The following is a 26,081-nucleotide window of genomic DNA, read 5'->3' as shown; positions in this document are numbered from 1 at the left end:
AATAGAGAGGCAACACAGTCAAAGGAAGAAGCTTTCATAGGAGCTAGGCAGCATCCTTTGCCTCATAATACAAAGCACTGACCTTTTCCCACTCAGTCAACAAAGCTACAGAGGAATCAGCAGATGCATTATTTACTAGTTAATCAGCAGCATCATGTGCTCCAAAACAGAGCAAATTGGTTTCATAAACATTTATTCTGCCATGCTCCAGAAAATAATCCAACAATCATGAATGCAAATAAGGATTGTAGTCAAGTATAAAATGCATGAGAGTCTTAATGGTCTCTTTGATTGGCTGAGCCAGCGTACAATGCCTGCCTTTGCAGGTGGAAAGACTATTAGTTAAACAGAAGCATATTTGACTAAGAATAATACTTCTGTTCAGGTATGAATTATCACTGCTTCATGTACATAAGGAGACATTCACTGATTGCCTAAGTGCAAGCTTTAGACCCAGCTAGCAAAATCTCACTATTCAAACAACATGGTCTTTTCTTTATTACTAGTTGTATGTCATCAGTCACAAAGAATACATTTAGAGGTAGGCAATGCCATATACACTGGCAAATAATACACGCATTCATGATTAAAGGCTAATATTTCCAAATGTAGCCTCTGATTATGGTGGTTGTCATTTTTGGCTGACCAACTTGAGACCTCTGATTTTAGTGGTCACCATCTCAATAACTTTTAAGGTTGGAATCAGTGCTAGATACCAGCAGAGACCATCAGTTTTCAAATGTTTTAAAACATTTATCTCCATCTTGAGAAGTGTTGTGAGAACACTGGCTGCTGTGACTGAAATAGGGATAAGGAAGGAAGTAAGGTGATAATCAAAATGACCTGATTTTGAAGAATGGCCTTAAATTGATACGCTAAACTCCATTTCCCCCCTCCCAATATTTGTGCCATTACGGGATGTTAACTATGACCCCAATTCAGGAAAGCAATTATTCCTGCAAATAGACTGTTAGCTCTTTGGGGCAGAGACAATCTTTTTGTTCTGTATTTGTGCAGTGCCTAACAAAATGGAGTCCTGGGACTCCTGAGATGTTACCACAATACAAATAAACACAATGCTATGCAATGCAATAATAATAACTATTATTAGAACCCTATTGATTTCAGTTTGGAATACTCCAGTTCTTAAAGCTAAGCTGTGCATAAATGCTTTGTTGAACCAGGGACTTAGTTAGGTCAGTGACAGCCTGGTTCACCTTCCAGTGAAATTAACGGAATTCTTATCAGAACCCAAATCTTAAGGAAATATTACTTTTCGTTCCTTGCCCATAACTTCCTCTGCAAGCAAATTCCATAAGCTCTCTGAATTCCATGCCATCACAGTTAGCTCCTGTTTCCACATTCAATGCTCAGTGAAGCTAAGTGTAATAATATTGGACTTGGGGGATGGGGAAGAGATGACTGGCATTCAATATTTCCTCCAGGGAGCTTCGCTGAGCCAGTGTAACTACTTGAAGATGGCTGTGGGAAATGTGTGTGTTACCAGAAGCACAGGCCTTTTGGACTTTGCTGGAGCCAGCCAAGGGACAAATGCCAGCTTTTCTCTAAGTTTTGTGAAATGATCGAGGTTGACCATCATTAACATTTGATGACAAGGACAATATGAAAAGTAACAATTCAAATAAATAATTAAGGGGGACCCATGCATCAAGGTCTGATGGTTTATGACATGCTAAGGTGGAGAAGCCCATTGTCCAACCAGTGAAAATGGTTTCATGGCTAGTAATTTCTTTCTGCTCTGGTCTGGGGGCTATGAGCAGAAGAAAGAATGTTCAGTACCTAATTCCAGCAGTACCACTCATCCACACCCAGCAACACCTTCCCAGCCTCATGTAGGAGGCCTTTAGGTAGACTGCACTGAATGGGGAGGAGGACAAAAGGAGGTGTGTATTTTTCTGCGCTGGTGAACAGTAAGGCAGTAATTTGCCTGCAATGGAGGGGGACGAATTTGAGGAGCTTTGCCTACCCAGGGTGGGGTGTCTGTTACAGCCTGGACTTGTACAACATTTTTTTCCTGTTGAGCCAGCCAGTCCTTCCCTGAGAAAACCTGCATCCACCTAGTGGGATCGCTTTGTACATCTGCCAATGGGAATGGGGATTATGTTTGAAGTTGCCCAAAACTGGGTCAACTAATTCTGCCAGTGCTCACTCCCGATAAAAAGCCCAACTGTGCACAAATTAACTTATGGCAAATAAGGAAGGGTGCTTAAGTGAGGACATACAGTTAAACAGGGGGGAAGCTCAGTGGTTTGAGCATTGGCCTGCTAAACCCAGGGTTGTCAGTTCAATCCTTGAGGGGGCTATTTAGGGATCTGGGGCAAAAATTGGGGATTGGTCCTGGGATTGGACTAGATGACCTCCCAAGGTCCCTTCCAACCCTGATATTCTATGAAGTTATTTTCAGCGACGTGCTTGGTGTAAAGTTCAAATCCATTCCATTCATTGCTAATAAGGTTTTTTTTAAAATTAAGTAGCAACCTATGGTGAACATTTTTAAATATCAATTACTATTATTCCTGATCTTTGACAATAACGTAAAATTCATCATTTAAAGATCTACATCTTTTATTTTTATTACCTTTTTAAGGCCTTGATCCAGCAAAGCACTTAACCACATGATTAAACTTAAATGAGATTGCTCATGTACTTAAGGTCAAGCATGTGCGTAAGTGCTTTACTGGACCTGAGGCTGAAATACATTCTCTGTCTTAAATTTCCCTCAGTTTCTTCCAATCACTTACGACCCCTGAAGAACCTTAGTTAAGAGTATTTTTTCACCTATGAAACACACATATTCCGAGTGCTCACAAAACCTCATTTTGCAGCAATCTAATGGCATAGACAAGCTAACAGTTGCCCGGGGGAAAAACGTTGATTTTACCTTAGGGAAGCAAAAAATTAATAAGATGGAATTTAATTTCTGCTTCCAATTATGCCAGCTTCTTTGACACTGATGGAGTTACTCTGGATTTATACCTGTGTAACTGGGAGCAGAATTTGGCCTGGTGACTCTAGCAAGCTACCTCAGCTAGGTAATATCTCCTAGATCCTGATCATCCCAGTCTGTGGGTGCTATCCTTTGGGGTAGTGTCTATGAGCAATACCCCTGCCTGGGCCATCTGGAGCTAAATGCATGTGGCTCCACTAATTGAGGCAAAGGACCAGTTCATTCATTTGAAAGCAGCCGGACTCATAATCCTCCATCCATGGTCTAGCCACTAGAGGGAGATAGAGAGCTACACTGTGGTCGCATGGGGCACACCCAGATTTTTTTTTAAGTTTTATTCTAACTTGGCCTTCACAAGGGGTTAAAAACCATGAGGTGCCAAATGATGTCAATGCCCTTTGAAGCAGAATGAGATGGGGGGCCTCACTGGCCCCCAAACTTAATTAAGGCCCTACCTTAATTTTCATACACTGGTGTCAATGTGTTTTAGCACACATTGGCTTTTTACAACTTTGAATCTGATCTTTTGTTTAACTCCCCAAACCTCTATGCAAAGCCACTAGCATCCATTGCTAAGGCAGACATTTCTTCTACTTTAAAAAAAAAAAAAAAAGGATTGCTCACTCAAAAAATGCAGGTTTGCTCGGACCAGTTACGGGAACTTTTTATTATCCCCAAAGGTGAAGAATAGGTTATGGGTTTGCGTTCCTCCTTGGGAAATCCAAACACAATTACATCTTTGACATGTTAGGTTTCTTCTGCTATTTGTGGTGAGAAAAATGCAAGGCTAGTTCTCGTCACAAAAACAGGGGAGTTGAGATGTTAGATTCTTGAAAGGGGCACGAATGTTAGCGTGGAGGTTTTCCAAAAGTGTCTGCAGTTACATTTTACTACAAGGATTTTGTTTCAGTGAAGATCCAGATCAGAGGTCTGGAACTTCATGGCGGCCGCTGAGACTCAGCCCTTTATTTCTGGGTTCTCTTACAGGATGGTGTATGTGTAGAGATAGATAGGTTAACACACACATGAGCATCTGACTTTGCACATCATTCTTCCCTTACTTTCTACCCTGGCATCCCAAGAGCAGCTTGCTGTCTAAGAAAAACAATGAACATTTATATTTCAGCACCCTCTGCACTGGAAACTATCACATTTTAGGTCTTTCGCCCCACACCCACTGTTCCCATTTGAATAGGACTTTGGGTCAAAACCTGCTTGTCTTGTTCATGTGAGTAGTTATATGAAGCCAATGGGTCTTTGATACTCATGCTGCACCATATGACAATTCCTGTTCCTACTTCAGATTTCGTTGTGTTGGGCACGTTCTCTTTATTATGTGAGGAAACAAAAGCCAGAAGCTTATGCTACAAACAAAAGAGAAATGTCTCATGTCTCAGTTTATAGTACTTAGTCACTCAAAACATTCATAAACCTGCACTTAATGTGTTTTACTATGCTCTAACACGTCAATTTTCTCCAGGTATCAGGATAAAAATTATTGTGTCACATACTTCAGATGCTGGCATAGTACAGTATTTAGACATGAGGGATAATTACATGCCCCAACACAAGAGTCTCCTTAGATTTAGAAAAGAATGACACCATTTCACAAGAAATGGTGTTTCTTCAATGGGATCCATTATCCGGAGAATTTCCTGATATCAGGGATGTGTCTTCTGATCTCTCCAGACAGCAGACTATTAAAAACGAACCATATGAATGTCAATGTTAAGAAGAAAACCACAAGCCCTCATGACTGTGTTATTTGATGTCGCTGGCTCATGCTGGGTTATCCAGCCTTTTTAATATCAATCCAGCTAAAAGAGCTTCATTTTTAATTGGGCTTCTCTCTCATGTTTTTGAGACTCACCCTTTGAAAATATTTAAGTGTTAATTCAATAAAAACCAATGTGATTAGAGTCAACTGCAGAATTTCCCCCCCCTACTGAATTACATAGGGCAATGTCATGTATCTTTGATCTTATTACATTTCACAAAGGTTTTCACAAACCTCCCTCTATCTGGATACTTATACACCTTTCATAGCCACAACATCAAAGCACCTTACAAACATGAATGAATTGATCCTCACACCTGTGAGGTAGGAAGGTATTATCATTATCCCCATTTTACAGATGGGGAAATGAGGCACAGAAGGAATTGCTCAAGGAGTCCATAGCAGAACCACAAATTGCAGCCAGATCTCTTGAATCCCACCTGCCTTAACTACCAGACCATCCTCCCTCCTTCCCACAGGATGGTTCATCCCATTACCTTTTCTAAGAGCTGCCTCAGCTGCTTTGTCCTGGCATCACGTGAGCACATCGTCTGTTGAGGAGCCACCACTGTGCATATACACCGTCCCTCGCTGTCTTGGGCAGAGCTGTAGACCTGCCAGCTTTCCTCTGGGTTGGTAGGCAACACCTAATTGATACATGGAAAAGGGGGTGGGTTAAGTAAGACAGGGGGACACTTAGAGGGATAGCGAGAGTGTAGGGAAATGGATGCACAGGAAGTATTTGGTGAAACCAAAAACTTTTTTTTTTTAAAGTAGCAATAGAGCAAGACCACAGAAAGATAATGGAACCATGGAATAAATAAAGGAAAGGTTCCTCTGAGGACCCAGTAAATATGTAGGATAGGATGCATTTTTAATGCAAAAATATGGATTGGGGACAGATAAACCAAGAGTTTGATGGCATGAAAAGGAGAGCAAGAGTTGAAGCAGATAATATGGACACAATGGGGAAAATTGGGGGTATGTGACATGGAAAATCCAGGGGCAACAGGATCAGTTGGCATCATTAGTTAAAGTGAGTTCTGATGCACACCCAGCCTGTGTGAAACTTGATGCCAATCTATTATTAAGACACACACTCAATTCTCCTTGACACACAGAGAATGAAGTGCATCCTGACGTACTAGTCAGTGTTCTCCTGACTCTATGAACTGAGCAGCAATCAATGGGAATCTGCAGAGCTCTCCAAGATCCTGAAACAGGAATTAGCTCTTAGGAGGGAAAGGCAACCAGCGTTTTTACTGGTTTTCCCCCTCTGCTATTCAAAGTGTCCCAGGAGATTTTCAGGAGCACTGCAATATTTCTTAAACTGTTCTGTTAACCCAAGGAGGAGAGAGAGCCCAGAATAACCATGAGACAGCGTGCCAGCTAATGAGGAATACAACCTTGAAGATGTAATCAGCACTATGATCTGGGCTTTCAGAATGCATACGTGGAAAGGGAGCCCAGCAATGAAGTTAAACACATTCCCCAGCCCCTGCAGAATCTCTGACCTTCATTTCCCTTTAATCACACAACATTTTGCAAAATACATTATTCAATCATAGTCTCTGATCATTTAGAAGAGACCTCATCATTTAGAAGAGCTAGAAGGAAAGATGCTGGTTTAGTGCTTAAATATGTAATAAATAACCTTGCAAACAGCCAGACTGATTAGATAGATAGGTAGATAGGTAGATGGACAGACTCCAGCTAAAATGATCTTGGGTCACATCACATTCTTGTAACAGGGAACAAACTGCCAAATCCACTCACAATTAACAGAGACACTGTATCAAATACTCTTCATCTTGAAACAGTGAGGCTGCAAAATGCTAATTTTTTTAAGACAGAAGCATGCAGCCTGGAGATGAGAGGTGTCAATTCTTTCCTGCTAAGGGAAGAAAGAAGGATTGTTATACTCAGCCATTTCCAATAGATAAGAATCCAATCTACAGCATCCTTTCAGAGAAGGCAAGGGGATCCATAAGGCATGACTAAAATGCATTTGCAACTTCCCTGATGCATTTTCCATCCCAATAATGACTATTGATTCCAGGCATCTGAGTGCATCCATTCTTGTGGGTCTTACACCTGACAGCAAGCTATAGGGAAATGGCGAAATGTCATGACAAGGGAACTTTTGACAAGCGGTCTAAGAGGGGCACCTTAGCCAAAGCACAAAGGCAGCTTTGCAAGGAGAGGAGTGGCAGGACCCACCAGCTCTGCCTTTCCTTCCAAGCAATCTGTCATGCTGGGAATGTGCCTTTACCACACCCATCTCCTAACTATGGCAACCTCGCCCTACTGCTATGCAAATAAAGGCTGTAGCTCAACTCCTAATAGCTCCATCCTGACAACCTATTTAATGAGAAACCAAAAGATTCCTGGATTAACCCCCAGTCACATGAGAGAGAGAAGGAGGGGGCGGAGGAAGGGAATGGGACAAGTGAGCATGGCATGATTAGATTTTCTAAGAGCAAATCCTTTGCCAGCACAACTGCAAAACATCTTCATCTCCCCGGCCAACACACACACACACAGAGCCACCCCTCACCCCCAAAAGAAACCCCTGGGATTTTCCACCAGGCCGATTCCTGAGGCTCTACAAGATGAGAGAACTGCCCTTGGGAAACCTCTGAGAACAGTATTTAAACACACACACACCCTCTGCCGGTCAGTTTTCCAGCACAGGTGCAGGACACCACCACCCAAAGCTGGGAGCCGTGCTACTCCCTTCCCTCCCCACCCCACCCCAATGACTGGCCTCCGCCACTCACTTAGCTTCCCTGGACTCCCATGATCAGGCCAGACTTTTTGACTTTACAAAACAAAGCCAAGCCAAGCCAACCAAACCAACCCTGAAACTGATCAGCCACACTACCCTTCTGTTGGCTAACAGAACACACGCCTGAAGCAGGAGACAAGGGCCAGCAGAATCTAGCCCTGATCCAGGGAAAACTTTGCACCCCTTCTGCAAATTAAGGATCTGTGATTCCAGGCCTTTTCCCCCCACCCTCACACACACACAAAGTGCACAGACGTGCCCCGCGCACCAGCCCCCCGACACACACACGAAGTGCACAGACGTGCCCTGCGCACCAGCCCCCCGACACTCACACAAAGTGCACAGACGTGCCCCGCGCACCAGCCCCCCGACACTCACACAAAGTGCACAGACGTGCCCCGCACACCAGCCCCCCGACACACACACAAAGTGCACAGACGTGCCCCGCACACCAGCCCCCGACACACACAGAGTGCACAGACGTGCCCCGCACACCAGCCCCCGACACACACACAGAGTGCACAGACGTGCCCCGCACACCAGCCCCCGACACACACACAAAGTGCACAGACGTGCCCCGCACACCAGCCCCCGACACACACACAAAGTGCACAGACGTGCCCTGCACACCAGCCCCCCGACACACAAAGTGCACAGACGTGCCCTGCACACCAGCCCCCCGACACACAAAGTGCACAGACGTGCCCCGCGCACCAGCCCCCCGACACTCACACAGAGTGCACAGACGTGCCCTGCACACCAGCCCCCCGACACACAAAGTGCACAGACGTGCCCCGCACACCAGCCCCCGACACACACACGAAGTGCACAGACGTGCCCCGCGCACCAGCCCCCGACACACACACAAAGTGCACAGACGTGCCCCGCACACCAGCCCCCGACACATACAAAGTGCACAGACGTGCCCTGCACACCAGCCCCCGACACACACACAAAGTGCACAGACGTGCCCTGCACACCAGCCCCCCGACACACAAAGTGCACAGACGTGCCCCGCGCACCAGCCCCCCGACACTCACACAGAGTGCACAGACGTGCCCTGCACACCAGCCCCCCGACACACAAAGTGCACAGACGTGCCCCGCACACCAGCCCCCGACACACACACGAAGTGCACAGACGTGCCCCGCGCACCAGCCCCCGACACACACACAAAGTGCACAGACGTGCCCCGCACACCAGCCCCCGACACACACACGAAGTGCACAGACGTGCCCCGCGCACCAGCCCCCGACACACACACAAAGTGCACAGACGTGCCCCGCACACCAGCCCCCCGACACACACACGAAGTGCACAGACGTGCCCCGCACACCAGCCCCCTGACACTCACACAAAGTGCACAGACGTGCCCCGCGCACCAGCCCCCGACACACACACAAAGTGCACAGACGTGCCCCGCACACCAGCCCCCGACACACACACGAAGTGCACAGACGTGCCCCGCGCACCAGCCCCCGACACACACACAAAGTGCACAGACGTGCCCCGCACACCAGCCCCCGACACACACACGAAGTGCACAGACGTGCCCCGCGCACCAGCCCCCGACACACACACAAAGTGCACAGACGTGCCCCGCACACCAGCCCCCCGACACACACACGAAGTGCACAGACGTGCCCCGCACACCAGCCCCCGACACACACACAAAGTGCACAGACGTGCCCCGCACACCAGCCCCCCCCCGACACTTACTCCCGTGCTCCTGTCCAAGGTGCCCCCCGAGGCTGCGGTTAACTTGGTGCTGTTCAGCCCCACCAGGGAGGGCAGCGTCTGCGACATCCAGTTGGTGATCATGGCCATGGTGCTCAGGACGACTCCGATCTTGAGCAAAGGCACCGACATCGCGGCGGGGATCGGCGGCAGCCGCCCTTCATTCCGAACCGGCCCGGGGCTGCCCGCGGCTCACCGGCCCCCGCTGCCCCGCCCCGCCGGCCGAGCGCTCCCTAGACATCTCCGCTGGCTCCCGCCGGGGTCTCGCCTCTGCGGGGCTCCCTGCCGCCCGCCCGCCCCCGGGCTGGCCCCGGCACCCCCACAGCCACGGTCCCTGGCGGGGGGGGCCGCCGCTTGGCACACCGGTCCCAGGGGAGGGCGGAGCGGAGCGGAGCGCCCAGCCAGCCGGAGGGTTCGCTCCGGGTGGACGGCGAGGGGTATTTGGGTGGGGAGGGGGGGAGGAGTCGGGGAGGGGTGCTGGGGTGCTTTTTTGTAAGGTGGAAGGAGCCCGGTCTCCAAAACCCCGCGTCTCCCTGGGACGTGCAATGCACATGCCTGACACGGACGATGGGGCGGGATGAAATGGAGGGGGGAGGAGGAGGAGGGCGGAGACCAGCGGCTGGTGTGAAAATCAAACGCACGCTGATGTCAAACTGGTGGGGGGGGCGGTGGTTTTTTTTTTTTTAGTTTCTCTCTCCCTTTGCTTCTCTCCAGCGCCCCCTGGCCGCCGTCGTGGGCTGGTTCGCCCAGACAGGAAAAGCCTTTTTGGACTTTTGGACCAGGTGGGTAAGTACACGATGGGGTGTCCCTCCCCCTTTAGCATCAGTTTGCATCAGCACCACACTCAGCCCGGTGTCTGAGGCGTTGGTGAAGGGCTGGTTAGTCAGGGGAGCTGCCAGGGAGCTCAAGTGTGGCACAAATCTCCCGGGCTCTCTTTTACTCGCCTCTGTTGGCACGCGAGAGAAGCAGGGCTACCCCCAGCGCTGCCTTAACAAATATTAGAAAGAACCCAGTCAGTTGAAAAGAAAATAAGGAGGATGAGGAATTGGATTATAATCAGACCAGCACAGCCTTCCCCTAGCAATGCTCTCTGCCTGGCTGTGCCGTATTTTTCCTCGTACAGTCCTGAAGCCAGACGATAATTGTTTGCACGATTGTTGTAGCATGTTGGCCCACGATATGAGAGGGACGAGGTGGGTGAGGCAATATCGAACCTGGGTACCCGTACGCTAGGGGCACGCGGGAATAATCCTGTCCAGACAGACAACACATCGTGTTACCCCTTACAGACCGTCTTTTCCCCTGTTTTCACCAGTGTATTCCGACCCTATCTCTGATGGGAGTATGGCGTAGATTATGTTATTTGGAAAGGGGTACGCAGCCTAAAGTTTGAAAACCACGGCTTTATCGGACCAACTTCTGCTGGCGAAAAGGACAAGCGTTCCAGCTTCACAGAGCTCTTCAGACACTCTGCTTACCTTCCCCAGGTATTAACTGTCCTGTTCGCATGGCACTCCATCTGCTCTCATTTTAACTGGAGCTCTTCCCCATCCCCCACCCCCCTTAAGAGAGGCTAGTGCCGCTCATACCTATCTATTTTTCTGCAAGACGGTGTGTTTTCCATTGACTCAGCCTTACTTGTGATGCCCATACAGTCATAGTGGGGGATCTGTGGTTTCGTTATTCTTGTAACCTTCTCTGACTCTGACCCAGCTGTTGCATGATATTCATGAGATGTTAATGAGCTTAGATAGTTCTACTACGCTGTGATAAGAAGCACGGGCAGGCAGCTAGTCTTGGGCTGCGAGGCTGTAAATAGCGCTGGACATGAGGATAGGGAAGTAGCATTGCTGGAGCCCGACACTCGCTGCCCAGGATTTTTATGGCTGTGTAGACATAGGAGGGGAGTGCTGAGGGTCAGAGTCAATCTAAGCCTAAATTGGTGGCTCTTCCTCCACCTGCCCAGCCTTGCAAATGAAAACAAATTAAATAGAAAAGTCCCTCATATTTCCTTGCCTCATTTATAGCCCTGCCCACAACCAGGAAGCAGAATCAAAATCTTATTTACACCAGGTAGACTTCTCCTTCCTTAACCTTTAGTTGCTCCAGTTCCAAAGGAAACCCAAACCCACCCTAATGGAGAAAAATCCAGCCATGGCAGACTTCAAAGAGCCCTCCCTGATTCTCTACAGAATGGTCAAGAGAGCAGGATGGCAGAAGGTGGAAGATGTGATGGAGAACAAGCATCTTCCAAGGAAGACCTGTGATTCATGGAGTGGTGAATTAGGGGCATCAACTGGAGAGAGGCAACCCTCCATGTCTGAGTGGGGAGCTTGCTACATTCTGAACATGTCTGTTTCATTGTCTTAACTTTGGGAGAGATGTTCTCCAGCACTGAGGAAATGAGCTTCCCTCCCCACCTCAGCCCCAGCAAATCTGATGTCTCCCATGGGTGGTGAGTAAGGTATCTCAGTGTTAATCATCATTATTAGTTGTATTACAGTAGCTCCCCCATCAAGGATTGTGTTAGTCACTGCACAAATACGCCACAAAAAGACTGTCACTGCCCCAAAGAGGTGACAGTCTAAATATAAGGTGAGACAGACCACTGGATACAACAGACCGATGTGGGAACAAAAGGTAAGCACACAAGCACCTCAGCCTCCCCCCTCAGCTTTCAAAAGCCCTGATCAACCCAAAAGTTGGCAGGCTAAATCAGATTATACACATCGGCCAGATCCTCATCTGGTGCAAATCCCTGAAGTCAGTGGAGCTACACTGGTTTACACCAGCAGGGGATCTGGCTGCTTGGTTTCTTTTTCAGAAAAATCTCATATTGCAATAGCTTGCACCACAGTGAACCAAACTGTAAGTAGGAAGCCGCATGGCCATTTCATTGCAGACTGTGCTGATAGCTTTGTCAAAACATTTTCACTGAAAGTGGCTTCTCCATAAGGAAACAGTTCTCATTCAAGATTAAAAAAGATTTCCTCAAGGGGCTTATATAACTTTCCTAATGACTTCAGAAAAGAAGTGTTCCTCTGATCGAAATTCACAATTCCATCTTATTTTTTTTCTAGGTTAACATTTAAATACCACGTGCAGAAGAGAGATTAAAAAATTAATCCTCTGGTCATGTGCAGGATTCCCCAAAAGAATAGAAGTCACATCTCTTGCTCCACAGTAATAAAGGCGGCCTCGGGGGAATCAGAGGCTTATCCCAGTGCTTCCTGAGATTTCAAGAGGAACAAGAAGTAATCACAGTAATTAAAAAAAATAATAATACAACTCTTTCCTCCTCTCAAGATTTGAAACACCAAAACAGTTAAGGTAAGATGGAGAGTTATATGCAATTGTCTGTAACTTCTTTCAAGGCTCTGCAATGCATACATTTTAGTACTGCAACACTGTGGTTTTCACCTTTGTTTGTGTGTGGAGGGGATTTAAAGGTGTTTCACTTTGTATTTGCAAAAAGATCTAATTTCTTGCTGAAGTGCAATTGCAAACCAGTGACTGACATTCATATTATGCAACTCTGCCATCACAGAGCCTCTGCAATTGTTGGATTTGAGTGCCACCTTCTAGCATAGATTGGTATTGCAGGCCCCCCTTCAAAAAGATGCTTTATAATACAGTGGCTCATCAGTGATAATAAATACAGTGGAACAATGACTCATCCTACTCCCAGTCCTCTTTGATAACTCATTGTCCCGCCAGGGAATTTCTAAATAGCTCCGAAATGGATTGGTTAAGAGACAACTCCCAATCTGCCTTTGTCAGCGTAAGAGCTGAAGAGCAGATGTTGGCAGTGGAATATAGAAAGTTTGGTGATGTCATCCACATTTTTGGTATCTCACAGGTCAGATTTACACTGGTGAAAATAAGGATCTATTTCTGCAAGTAGGGATAACTTGCTGCTACATAACTTTTTAGCTAAATAATCATTCACAAATTCACTATCTACCATTCTTATTGCCCCCCCCCCCCGTTACCGTCGTGTCTGAGCACCTCACAATCTTTAATGGATATATCCTGTGCCCTACAGCAGTGCCGTTATCACGGTTTTAAAGATGGGGAACTGAGGCACACAGGCTAACGTCACACAGAGCAGGGAACTGAGGCATTTCTTCTGAGTTGCAGACTAGTGTCCTAATCACTGGACCATATTTCCATCCTTCCCATAATGGGATGACCTCGAGAAGTCATCTAATCCAGCCTGCTGCACTGAGGCAGGACCAAGTAAGACTAGACTATTCCTGACAGGTGTTTGTCCAATCTGTTCTTAAAAACCTCCAGTGATGGGGATCACCCAGGGTTGAGTACGGGGGCTTTGCCCAGGAGAACCCCATTGAGTGGGCATTTAGATTCCTTCCCCAGGCTGCTAAAAGAATCTGTTTCATGGTAGTAATCTCTACCCTGCCTGCAACCTGCTTCTATTAGATGACTGGCAAAACTCCCATTGACTTCACCAGTGCTGGATCAAAATCTCAAAATGGGTACAGACAGTGGGGTCCCTCTACCTTGCCCTGAGCCATGTTTGAAGAAGCCCTAACTTTGGACCCTTACAGGATCCCCACCACTCTTGCTGTGGGCAGGGGAGAGGAAAGCAGGACTTGCCCGTAAGTGACATCAGGGGAGGTTTAAGAAACAGAGCAAAGCCAAGCAAACACTTCACGAGACCCCCTAAGAGGAGAGAGGTGAGGCTGTGTGCACATGCTGACTGCAGGCCTTCCGCCTCTCCCTCGATGGCAGTGGGAGCTTTCAGTGGGACTGGAACATGATTGGGTTCAATCTCTGGATACAACCAATGGCTGCAGATTGAAAGAGTTTAAACATGATTCTCTTCCCACATCTAGCAGGACCCTCTCAGGGTAGAAGTGTGTCATTGTTGTTCACGATTCGCCTTATCCAAAGGCCACATTCCCACTATGCTTTGGGTCAGACCCAATAACCCTGGCAAGCCTGAAACTAACTAAAGTTTCTCTGTCACTCTTGACCTCTTTCACCTCACCAAATCCCGAGCTCATTGCTCATTTGTCACTCAGTCCTCAACGGAGGCAAAACCATAATCGACTGTGATGTGCGCAGTGTTGTTGTAGCCATGTTACTGCCAAGATTTTGAAGAGACAAGTTGGACCAAGTAAAATACGTTCTTCTTCCAAAGAAGAGCTCCGTATAAGCTCAAAAGCTTGTCTCTCGTCAACAGAAGCTGGTCCAATACAAGACAGTACCTCACCCACCTTGTTTCTCTAATTCACTTTAATGGCACTTTGCCCAAGTATGAACTAAATTAAAATGAGGCTATGGCCCCGCGTGTGCATGCCATGGCTTATTATGACAGGTTTGCTCATATTGCCGGGCCGCTGCCATTAGAAAACCTTCACTAGGGCGGGGGAATTATCCCAAACCCTAGTGTCCAACCCTACTGATATTTCCTATACTGAATTCCTGTGATTCATTAATTCCCATGGAAGGCTGCCATAAATACTGGTGGATGGTAGAATATTTTTCCTTCGGTGCAAATATCCAACAAATAATTAGATGTAAATGTGTGGCTTCACTGGAACAACTCAGATTTACATTGGTGTCACTGCGATCAAAATCTGTCCCAGCATTCTTACTAGGATGGTAGCAGTGAATGCTTAGGTCGAAGGTAAAACGCCATCTGCAGAGAGCTCTTAAAGGAAATCACATCCTTCTGTTCTATTCTAATCTGTTCAGGTTCTTATACTGTGCTCACTGCCACAGTATCTGAGCGCCGGATCCGTATGACACTTATCAGTGCAGTATTTATATCATTTCAGTGCTCATTTGGAAAGCAGGGTATGACGTAAAACTCACCTCTCATGCTAGTCTTCAATAAATACATAGAAGAAGAATTAGTTCAGAAGCATATAGAAATTAACATCTTTTTTAGACCTTCACCTTCTACCCACATATAGTTTTTAAATAATAAAGTATGTTAAAAATGCTAAAAAAAAAATGCATTCTGTAGCTTTTATTCCCCCAGGAATGTATAAAGATTCATTCCCCCTCCGTACACATAGGTACTGTTATTGGTATTCAGTCGTGGTAATAGTAGTATACAGAACCATTCATCCAAGGATTGAAAAATGCTTTCCAAATGTTAAGCTTTGTAACACCAATGGCAAAGCTCTACTTTAATGGCGCAGGATCAGGGCCTCTGTGAGGTAGGAATTTATTAGACTTATTTCACAGATAGAGCAAATGAGGCACGGGGAGCTGACGAGCTTGCGTGTGATCACACAAAGACACAGACTGCCATAGTCTGGGCTCCCAATCTATTCCCTCTCCTATATCCCTATTATAACCACCTTCCCTTTATGAAAATTATGGGCCGGATCCTCAGCTCGTGTAAATCAGCATAGCTGTACTGACTTCAATGGAGCTACATTGATTTACAACAGCAGAGGAAGTGGCCATGCTGAGGCTAATCAAGAGAAGAATAAACCCATTTGAATTTTTAGGCTCCTTTGCTTCCATATGCTTCAGAGCATCTATTCTCTTCTTTCAAGAGCCTGTTAACATAACGGGAGTTATGCCCAGCCATCCAGAGGACAATGGCTCTCTGAAAAAAGTCAATGACTTGTTGCATTTATTGTCTTTCCAGATCCCTGGATTGGAGCCTTCCTTATCAGACCCTAATTCCATTATTTATAGCTCAACCTCACATGGCAACAAATTGCCACAGCACTTTCTCTAAAGAGTCAGTCCCACCTGGATGTAGCGGAAAGGGCCACACACAGATACATCAATTCCAGCCCCAAATGGAGGCTTTGCAAAATCCGTGATCAACTGTAATGTCTCTATTCTATTTTTTAAATGGCAATTATTAAGTCAGAAGAGTTTTTTTATTAGGTTTTTTTGTTCAGATTTAAATATTATCACGCAGGGTTAGAAACCCCAACACTGCAGCTTTATGCTAAGGCCTGAGCTCCAGGAAGTGAAAATGACCAGTGTATTGACCTTGTCCAAGTTAAGTGAAATGCAAAAATGAAACCCTCATTGTTACTGCTCAAGTGTACATTAGAGACAGGTTCTTTCAACTGTTGTGGTCTAAAAGGTGATAGTAAAAAAAAGCCACAAGGACATATGTTTAAATGCATTGGGCCTGAACCTACACTTACACTTCACTTACACTAAAGTAAATCAGGAGTAATGCCACTGAAGTCAATGCGGATACAGTGGTGTAAGTGCGAAAAGAATCAGGCCCATTGTTTTCAACCTGACAGCATCCTCTTAGGGAAGCTTTCCAGTGCAAAGCAAGATCTAGCCCTTAAAGAGAAACTGACACCTCTTCGAATTTTTGACAAAACCTCTCTTAGTCTTAGGTTTTCCTCGATATCTCAGATCGCCTCTCTTCTGACTGCTTCATTGTTTATCACACGGGTTATTTGGCTTGAAAAGAGGCTCCTTATGTCTCTGAGTTTATCTGTTCCTGTTGTGTATTCTACACCTGATGTCTCCATGGCATCAATCATTTCCAGAGCAGCCAATTCTGATGTCTCAATGAGTGAATTACTGCTGTAATGAGATAATAAGCAGCAGGGAAAGATGAACTGTTAGGGAACAAAAGATCTCATTTGCATGGATATATCCTTAGTAATAAAGGATGAGGAAAGAAAGACATAAAAATATATGGTATAGAATGGATCCCACTTAATGGCAAACTACTAAATGGAAAATTTCACTAATGGAAAAGTTGTTGTCCATGCATAATGTAAAATGAACGCAGCTGACTGCAATTGACCTAAGAGGCCAGCATTCTCAAATATGGTCAGTAAATTTGTGCCCGTATTTATGCATGACACACTAATACAGGATAGATCTTTGTCTCCCTCTTGTGGCTGGTCCACCCACATAAGAGGTTATGAAGTTGCCACAGCTACCAGGTGGAGGCTTGGGGTCCTAGCCAAAGCCTGTTGATCACAGTAGAAAGGCTCCTATTGAATCAGAGGGCTTTTTAGCTCTGTTCTTCAGCTCAAGAGATACAGGCTCATCCTTTTAGCAGGGAAGGTTCTGGGTTCAAACTCTGCTGCTGTCCCAAGCTGTGTCAGTTACACATGCAGAGCCGAACATGTATTTATGTATAATGTGCAAATTCAGCAACTGCCTGACTGGCAAATCAACTGTTATTTTCACATACTATTTTCATGCTTCCTTGCGTTCACAAACGAGAGCGTGCACATAAATTCAGGGGTAGATATGGAAGCGGGGTTGAGGTCAGCAGTGATAATGCCCTATAGATTTATAGATTATAAGGACCATTGTGATCATCTAGTCTCACCTCCTGTATAACACAGGCCACAGGACTCCCTGGTTTGAACTAAACATCTCTTTGAGGTATGTTTTGTAGCGTTCTTGGCTGAGCACCAAAACCAGGATGGCAGTGGGCGGTAGTTATTTATTAGCTGTGCTCTGGAAAAGCTTGGTGACATCCCACATCAGTGCTCCTTTGAAAGGGAGAAACCTGAGAATGATTCCTCCTGCCTGCTCCACACAACCCTTAGGTGGAATTCACCGCTGTGCAAAGGGCCTGCATGAGACTTACGCACCATTTAAGTCTCACTCAATTCCTCAGAATGAGGCTCACGAGGCACATATAGGCCTCGTGCACCGGGGAGAACTTGCCCCATAAGGCAAATCCTGTCTGACGAGCACAGCCCAGAGTAATCAGGCTGGGTGTACTGAGGCTAGGAGAATGAATCTTATACTCCTAGACCACTGAGCAACAGCCAAGTTATTCTATGGTACCTCAGGGCTGCAGTCATGCCCCCTCTGAGGGGCAATGTCTGATGGGTTCATGTAGCAATAGATCCATCAGCATTACGCCCATGTGTTTCCCCTCCCCCAACAACTTCCTGCAAGCTGGGGAATCCCAAGCTCCTCTAGGGACTGTGTTCTGCGGCATGGTAGGGACCACACACCCTGTGGGTGTTTCCAGAACACTTGCCTCTCCCCCTTGCAACACACTTGCAACACACCCACACACTGCTTCCACTGTGTCCAGTGCCTCTGGGCCTGGGGAGCAGAGAAAAGGATCTGCCCCTTAGTGTCATTTATCACAGGAGTTGTTATTTGCTTTTAAAGTGACACTGACTAGATGCTATCAGCCTAGCTGGAGGTGCAGAAAGTTCACAAGGTTGGACTGGAAGGAGGCTTTGAGAACTGGAAGTGAGGTGGACCGGCCTCTGCTTTGGGAAATCCCAGCGAGTGGGGAAAATGCGGTGGGAAGCCGATGTTCCCATTAAACAGACTGGACTGCACTGGGCACGTAGGTGCATAATAGTGTACTGCAGATGGTCTAGACGGATGCAAAGGACAACATTCTAATGCAGATCAGGCTTCAGGGGCTCTTTGCCTGTGGGGCTTTGGCTCAGTCTATGACACAGACAGGGACTGCTTGCAAAGTACAGCTCTGGCCCTGGATCCTGGTCTGGATTCAAACCCTTCTGTGGGTGAGATGTTTAGGTCGAGGATTCTACCATGGGCGCCTCTCTAACGTGATAAGTACAAGGCAGCACAGTATATTGGACATCAACGTTCATCGGTGAGTGGACAGACAGAGACGCACATGAATGTGGGGTGGGTGGGGCAGCAGAGTTCCTATTAGAAAGAATATTTTTGCAAAGTTTCTCTCCCCCCCACCCCCCGTGTTTATACAGAACCTAGCACAATGGGATCCCGGTCCATGACCGGGATTGGTAGTTGCTATGGCAATAAAAATAAGTAATAATCACATTTCACCCCACCCCCATTGCCGTGGGCCTTAAGAAGCATGGTGGGGCAGTAGGGGTCATTCTGTGCTTCTCCCCTTAATCGTTGTGTATAACCAGGGTTGGGAGTCACAGGAAGGGGACCACAACTCCCCACTCAGTGGCTAATAGCAGAAGGGAGCTCCCCCGCTTCCATGCATGAGTGGGAGAGCAGTGCTCCCCCACAGCTCCCCCGCTCCTTGGCTGGGGCACCCCCTCCTGCTACAATTGACTGTGACCCCTGTGCATGGCCCCATTAGAATGCAAGGGAGGTGAATGAACTGAGAAGAGACTCCAGGAACCGGGGCTTGGGATTGACTGCCAGCAAGGAGCATGATTTCCCCCTTAATCCTTCCATTGAGCACCGAAAGCAATACAAAGTTCAGGGCCTCACGCTGCTGTCTTTGTGTCCCACCAGCTGAAGTCAGCAGAGCCCAGATCCTCAGAAGGTATTTAGGAGCCTAATTCCCATTGAAAGGGAATTTAGGCCCTAATTCCCTTTGAGAAGCTGGACCTAAGAGCTTTCATAGCACTAGAAATGCCTCAATAGAGCAGGACGGCACTAAAGCAACAGAAACGTTCCTAGCTTCCTTTCACACATAAGAGAGACTCCTGTTTTATATTTACCCAGCACCTCCCTATCCTGAAAGATCCCAATGTGCTGCACAAACCATGGACCTTATTCAGCAGACCTTACCCCCACTAAACTCCCATTTTTGCATAAGCTATGCACAATTGGCTTTCGACACATAGAGCAGCACTGAAATGCAGCCACTTCTGGGGCGAGGCAAAGCATGCTGCACAGTAGTCATGAGGATGTTAAATTCTAGCTATCAACACGAGACAGTTCCTTGCACATGGTAAGTGCCGTGTGAGTTTTACTCTCTACACACAGTGCAGAAGACCCTGAATTTTGCAGCAGAAAGATCATGCTCTCAGTATTACGTTTGAACAGAATAATCCCCCTTTACAGATCTTTGCCTTGTACTAAATCTGTGTTTAGCTAAAGCTGCTCTTGACACTAAACCCACAATCTCATAGCAAATGCCAATATATGTCACAGAAGTCTGTGAGCCCAGTATAGCAGCATTACAGTTAATGGGAGTTTTGCAAGGATTTCAATAGATGAGGTTTGTATTAGGAGCAATTATCAGCATATCTTTTACGAGCAGGTTTCCTTAAGGTCAATACTGGGGTGTGGATGGGGAAATATTTCCATAGGTCGGTTCGGAACTACTGTCCAGAAAGTCTTTTTAAATTAATAAATAAGTATATCCCATTGTTGTGTGTGTTAATTGCTTTATACTATCACAATTAGTACTGAAGTCTGGCAAAGCACCTGCTTTAATCCTCTTCTCCCTGTTCTTGTCCTTCCCACAAGGTCTCTTGTGATCTCACTAGATTTAGAGCATCGTCTACTAATTAGAGCAGGAGGGATTGAGAGTCAGGACTCCTGGGTTCTACTTCCAGTTCTGAAAGAGGAGTGAAGTTTAGTAGTGAGAAGATGCAGGAGACTGGTAGTCAGCACTCCTGGACTCTGCTCTGAGAGGGAAGGGTGATATAATAGTTAAAGCATGTAAGAGATTAGAAACCACTATTTCCAGCTTTGCTTTGTCTTGCTGTGCTACCTGGGACTCATCATGGCCTCTCTGTGGCTCAGTTCACCTGTGCGTAAAAAAGCCCACTTCCTTCAAGAGTAATGATACTTAATGTCATTGATATTTGCAGATCTCTCCGAGATCCTCAGATGAAAAGGTGTGTGCAAAAACAAAGTGCAAACTTCTTCCCTTTCACAATGGTTCATGCACACCCTTTGCCTCGTGAAGAGTTTAGCTTAATAATTATTAAATAACAAATCTGAAAAGAAACCTTTTCCTTTCCTTCCCCACCTCTGCATCTCTACAGCCATGTTAGTGTTTGTCTCGAGCATTACTATGGCCCTATGGTTCATGATTTCATAATAGCAAGCAAAAGCTGCAGTTTATCACTCATAACTGAGAATTGGCTTCTTCCATTGTCAATGCAGTTTTACAGTCCTCATCTACCTAATTCAGTTAGATAGTAATTAGTTTTGTATTACTTTACACAGTGATTCTAATACTGATTACAAGGCCTGATAACTTGAGTAATAAATATAACCCAGGGCTGACAATTACCTGTCTTTTTTATTGGTGAAAGCTGAAGTTAGCGAAACGAGACATTAATTGGTTTATGAAATGAGGCATCTGCCTCATGTTACAGGCTGCAGATTTGCAGCTTAATTCTACAATGTGGCTCCACAATAGCGGATGAAGGAGCCTAGCAATCAGCGTGAACGTTTGAAAATCACCTCAATAGTTACAGCTAAACTAGCACAGTCTAAGGCCTGGCATTAAAGTGAGTTAGAACTGAGCTGCAGGGGGATCAATGTGCAGGGGGAGTCAGAGAAGTACCATCCTCCTTCCCTGCTCTCTGGCTCCAAAAGCTAAGAGCCACATTTTCAACGGCAAAGCAACGTGCGAGATCGCAAAAATGCATGCCTGGTTCTCCTCTCACTTTTACACCAGCAGTGTAACTCCATTGACTGTAAAGAAGTTATTCCTGTTTGACTCCAGTGTCAATGAACCAGAAAACCCCCAGCTTTGGACACTTGGAAAATTGTGGAAGGGGTGCAAACTGATAGCATTTGCACTCACAGTTATGGGGTTTTACAGATCCATTGGAAATGCACACTTTTTTGCCAGGGCACCCAGGGATGAAAACCATATACCAATGAACCAGATATGCTATTTTGAAAATCAGTGCTAAAGTTCCCTTAGACCCTTAAATGGGAGCCCTAAATATTCAATAACTTCCCTGCCCCAGGGAATGTATATTTCTTCTCTGGATTGAATTATTATTGGTTAAATAAATATCAAGGTGTTTCTTACCTCTCTATGTACCCTCAAAACTTCTGGGAAAAGGTATGGCAATTTCATAAGTACCTCAATGTGTAGTTAACAGCCCTGTTTCAAGAGAGACTGAATACATTATAAACCAAGATTGGGGATGGGGTGGGGGGGGGGGGGGAGGAGAGGTCCAGTCTGTAATCCTGATTATGATCTTAAACCTGTTTTCCATTCATCTAACTCCAGTGGTTTGGATGGAGTTACTCCTGCTTTACATCAGTGTAAGAATCAGGGCCTATATTTAAATCTGCATCTATAGCCATATATAATAAACCTTGTGAAGCAGATCCTCGGGTGGTATAAATTCCCATAGCTCCACTGAAGTCATCTGAGGATGTAACCCTTTATCTCTCTGGGGTTCCAGCTGCCAAAGAAAGAAAACTCTCATTCTGAACTCAGAAGAACTTTGGCTAAACTTGCATGCATGTAGATGGAAGAATTGGGGTTTTGCCTGCCAATGGCAACAGGTACCAGTAAAATCCAGTCCATTCAAATTCAACTGTAATATTCATCATTTCATTATTTGGATCACTGACCTGTAAAAACGTGAAATGCAATTTAAGGACTTGGGCTAGCACAAGCCTCGGACTCTAATATTCTGAATATTTCCATATAGAAATAACTCTGAAATTAAAAAGACAATAACATGTAAGTCTAAAGGGATAAAACTACAAGTGGGGAATCAAAGGGCAAGCTGAAGTTATAACAATGACAAGACTCTGTGACACAGAAGTTTGGCCAACTCCTGTTATTTTGACTTGGGATCCCATTAACTTTTAGTCAGGACTTGATTCCAAGCATGTGCTACTTTTTCAGGATTTAATCCACAGTGTCCGTTTGCAATGTCCCACATGCTCTAGGAGCGAATTCAGGGGTAGGGCACAGCTAACCCTGCTTTTCAGAAGCCAGCTGTGACTGGGATTACTTGAGAATTCAGCTCTAGTTTAGGTGCTCAGATATGATTAGTGGGTTGTTTTGGAAACAACGCTCTCCCTTCCCACCAGGAGATGGTTACCCTTCTGTACACAGAACAGCAGCAGTTAGTTGTTAAAGGAAAGCAATGTACTCACCACCTTCCATTGCAAAGTCTGCTCTAGCACCCCTTATGGGGAGTATCTGGGGGGGCTGATGTGCATGCTTTGTGTTATTAAAGGGAGGGAGCGGGGGTTGACAACAGCCTTTGTATTGTCACTGAAAGCTGCCTAATTAGAAATGAATCTTCCCTTAACCATGGCCCCCCCATTGGGCTCTCTGGAGGGGGCAGGGGAATGCAGATGAGAGCGTGACTCCAGTGCATGTGATAGAGATGTTAATTTGGCACCAAATTAAACGTGGGAGGCAGGGAACTGGGCGGCGTCAGAGATGAAAGGCCTATTTGGGGATTGCATCTGGCAGCTGTGCCATGGAAATGAGATGCAAAAACTGTGAAACGGATCTGCAGAGCCAAACAATTCCACATCTACGCTGGAGAGCTCTCCATTCCCATAGAACAGGAGGTCGGTTCGGAGAAAGGAGCCTAAATCAGTGTTGCCAGCTCAAGGTAGACAGTGAAAGCAAGCAAGGAGGGTACCTACTCAGCTCCTATTTTTGCTAAAATCTAGCCAAGGTTTATATGTTTTTATTTAAAACCAGTGGGCTAAACACTGCTCTGGGATAGCTCCACTGAAGTCAGCCAGGGATTATTTTAGCCCAAAGCTTGTAGCTGGAGTGGGCTGATTTAGTTTGCCCAGACTAAAGTTGGGACAAAAGTTCTTCCACACCTGCAAAACAGAATCTGATACTCTACCAACACCAGCAGCTGCCTCAGCACAAGGAGATGCAATAGCTAAGGTGTCCTTGCAGGAAAATGCCAAGGCAGAGAAGGTGGGTGCTGAAAGAGAGAAAGAAGCCATTAAGCAGTTGGGGGAAAGAGTTTCATGCAGCCAAGAAATTCAAATTCCCCATGAAACAGTTACTCTCATGCTCGCCTGGGGGCGACCAAGAAGGGAGAGAGGAGGGAAGATACAAGCTTGCTGAGAAGGCAGCCCAAGATCGCTGGTGTTTATCATGCCAAAGGAGGATGGCAGGGTCTTCACCAGGGAGCACTGTTTGTTTGTTTCAGGGCAATTCTTGTACGTTTCACCCTGCTTTGCCCAGTTTGGCGCATGCAGGTGTATGTGAGCGAGTATATACCCTGGTGCATATTCTCTCTCAATGCACACAACAGATTTTTATTGGTCAGTCACTTTAGCTATAATTCCTTCCCAGCCCTTCCACTTTACAGGCAACTTGGAATTGTTTTTAATAAGCCTCCCCCCACCCCCCCATCCCTTTGGTCCCAAGGTTTTAAGACTTTGCTTTAGAGATTTCTTCCTTTCAGCAGCAGCTCAGAAATATTCTGTAGGTAAAACATGCTTTAGCCACTACATTTCTGTTCCCAGGACAGTGACTTAAGAGGCTATTGTGTGTGTGTAATATAATTAAAAAAAACATAAAATATCTGGAATGAGAGTCCACTGCTAATTGGTTCTATATCCGAGAGCCTCTTGGGGAGGGTCCATTCCTATTTATTTATTGCTTCCAGGCAACATTACAATTAACACACACACACACCCAGCCACCTAGAGTATCCCCTTGTGATCACTTTTGCTCCTTTCTTGCGTGATTAAGAAAAAGCAAAACCATCCTTGTTTCTCAAAGAAGTGGAATGGACTTTTATTTCTACTCCCTCAAAAAAAACCTCTCCCCCAACTCAACAATAGGTGGGCTTGGAAAGTACAGGAAGGCAATCAAAGAAAGAAAGAAACAGCCCCCAAGCATGCCACAAATGGAAACACTGAGAGACATTTAAATGTCACCCTAAATCAGGAAAGCTACCGCCACACCAGTCGTTTATCTATATAAAGGGGAGGGGATAAGCGGGAATGAAACAGAAGTGATTGCAGGTGCAAATTACATATTTTACAAGGGAAAATAGAACACACACAAGTAGACAGACTGACTGACCAACCCCTAGCTTACCAATAACAGAATGTGCATTTCAAGCTACTTACACTATTGCATTTTTAAAGACATCACATACACCCCCAAATCCTGTCCATTTACCAGCTGAGAATTGCACTGAGACTGTAGCAACCTCATCCTTAATTGTGGACTTCTCAAAGAAGGAGGAGGAGTAAAAAAAAAATTAAAAAAAAAAAAAAGCTGAACACTCAAGACCCCCAGTGATGAAATGTTGTGGTAGATGACGATGAATTCCCTTCCTCCCCTAGTGAAACAAAAGGCAGTCACATTACAGAGTCACCAGTTTCACCTTACCTGAAATTCAACTCTCCTTCCCTCCCCCTTCCCCAATTAAAAGTTGAATTCAACCACCCTCACCCCATTCCAAATCTGGCTGCCATAAAAATCTACAGCAGATCTGAAGGCACAAAGGCAGCCTTAAAAAAAAAAAATCCCCTTTAAGTCCGATCTCTTCACCAGGCACACGAACACCTTTATCCCTCCACCCTGAGCTCCCCCTCACTGCTCGCCTGCATCGCAGGAGAGGAATTTGATGAATGACCTCTATTGCATGCTCCAAAAAGAAGGAAGGGGAAGGGATGGGGGAGGGGGAGTGAAATTGACAGAAAGATGCAATTTGCTACTCTAGTTTCTTTTGTGTCCTACAGCTTTAGCAGAAAATGGCGTTGGGAGAGAGAGAGGGAGAGAAAAAAAGAAACCTACTTGAGTTAGTTCTGTGCCCATCAGCAGAAGAAAGAAGAGACTCAGAAGCTTGCTTGTAGGTTGCATCTCTTGCACACAGTTCCAGGTACCTGGCATGCAGATTTCCCCCTCTCCTCCTGGGTTATTTTCTGTTGCTGCGTTGATCACCGACTCCCCTGGGTTGCTTTTGGGTCCTTCAATTTTTTTTTATTATGATTCTCTCAGTACCCCGAGAAGGCAATGCAAGAAATCTGCTTAGCACAGCCTTCACTTTGCATATTTAGTGAGCTCCCCGTGTCTCCTCTTCTCTCTGATCTGCCTCTCTCGGGCTTTTTTTTTTACAAATTTTATTATGATGATGATTATTTAATGGCTCCCCTGATCGAAAGACATTGGCGAGGAGAAATTCAACGGAGCACGAAAT

At 45.9% G+C, this 26,081-nt stretch overlaps 1 protein-coding gene across 3 annotated transcripts in view; it reads right to left on the bottom strand.

Moving 5' to 3' along the window:
- Nucleotides 1–25,744, bottom strand: part of OLFM1 (olfactomedin 1) — a 48,054-nt gene extending 22,310 nt beyond the window's left edge. Inside the window, exons 1-2 of one of the 3 annotated variants that reach the window (XM_077835912.1) lie at nucleotides 25,679–25,744; nucleotides 5,243–5,392 (exon numbers count right to left, since the gene is read on the bottom strand). In XM_077835912.1, the coding sequence (XP_077692038.1) occupies nucleotides 5,243–5,392; nucleotides 25,679–25,744 (216 nt within the window). Of the gene's footprint in view, nucleotides 1–5,242; nucleotides 5,393–9,246; nucleotides 9,403–25,678 lie in introns of those variants that run through there. The other 2 variants (XM_077835909.1, XM_077835910.1) reach the window with 2 other exon arrangements.
- Nucleotides 25,745–26,081: the final 337 nt, after the last annotated feature.

Source organism: Eretmochelys imbricata, chromosome 16 (genome assembly GCF_965152235.1).
Source record: "Eretmochelys imbricata isolate rEreImb1 chromosome 16, rEreImb1.hap1, whole genome shotgun sequence".
Lineage (NCBI taxonomy): Eukaryota > Metazoa > Chordata > Testudines > Cheloniidae > Eretmochelys > Eretmochelys imbricata.
Note: the sequence above shows the minus strand (reverse complement) of the source record. Positions and strands in the feature narration are given on the sequence as shown.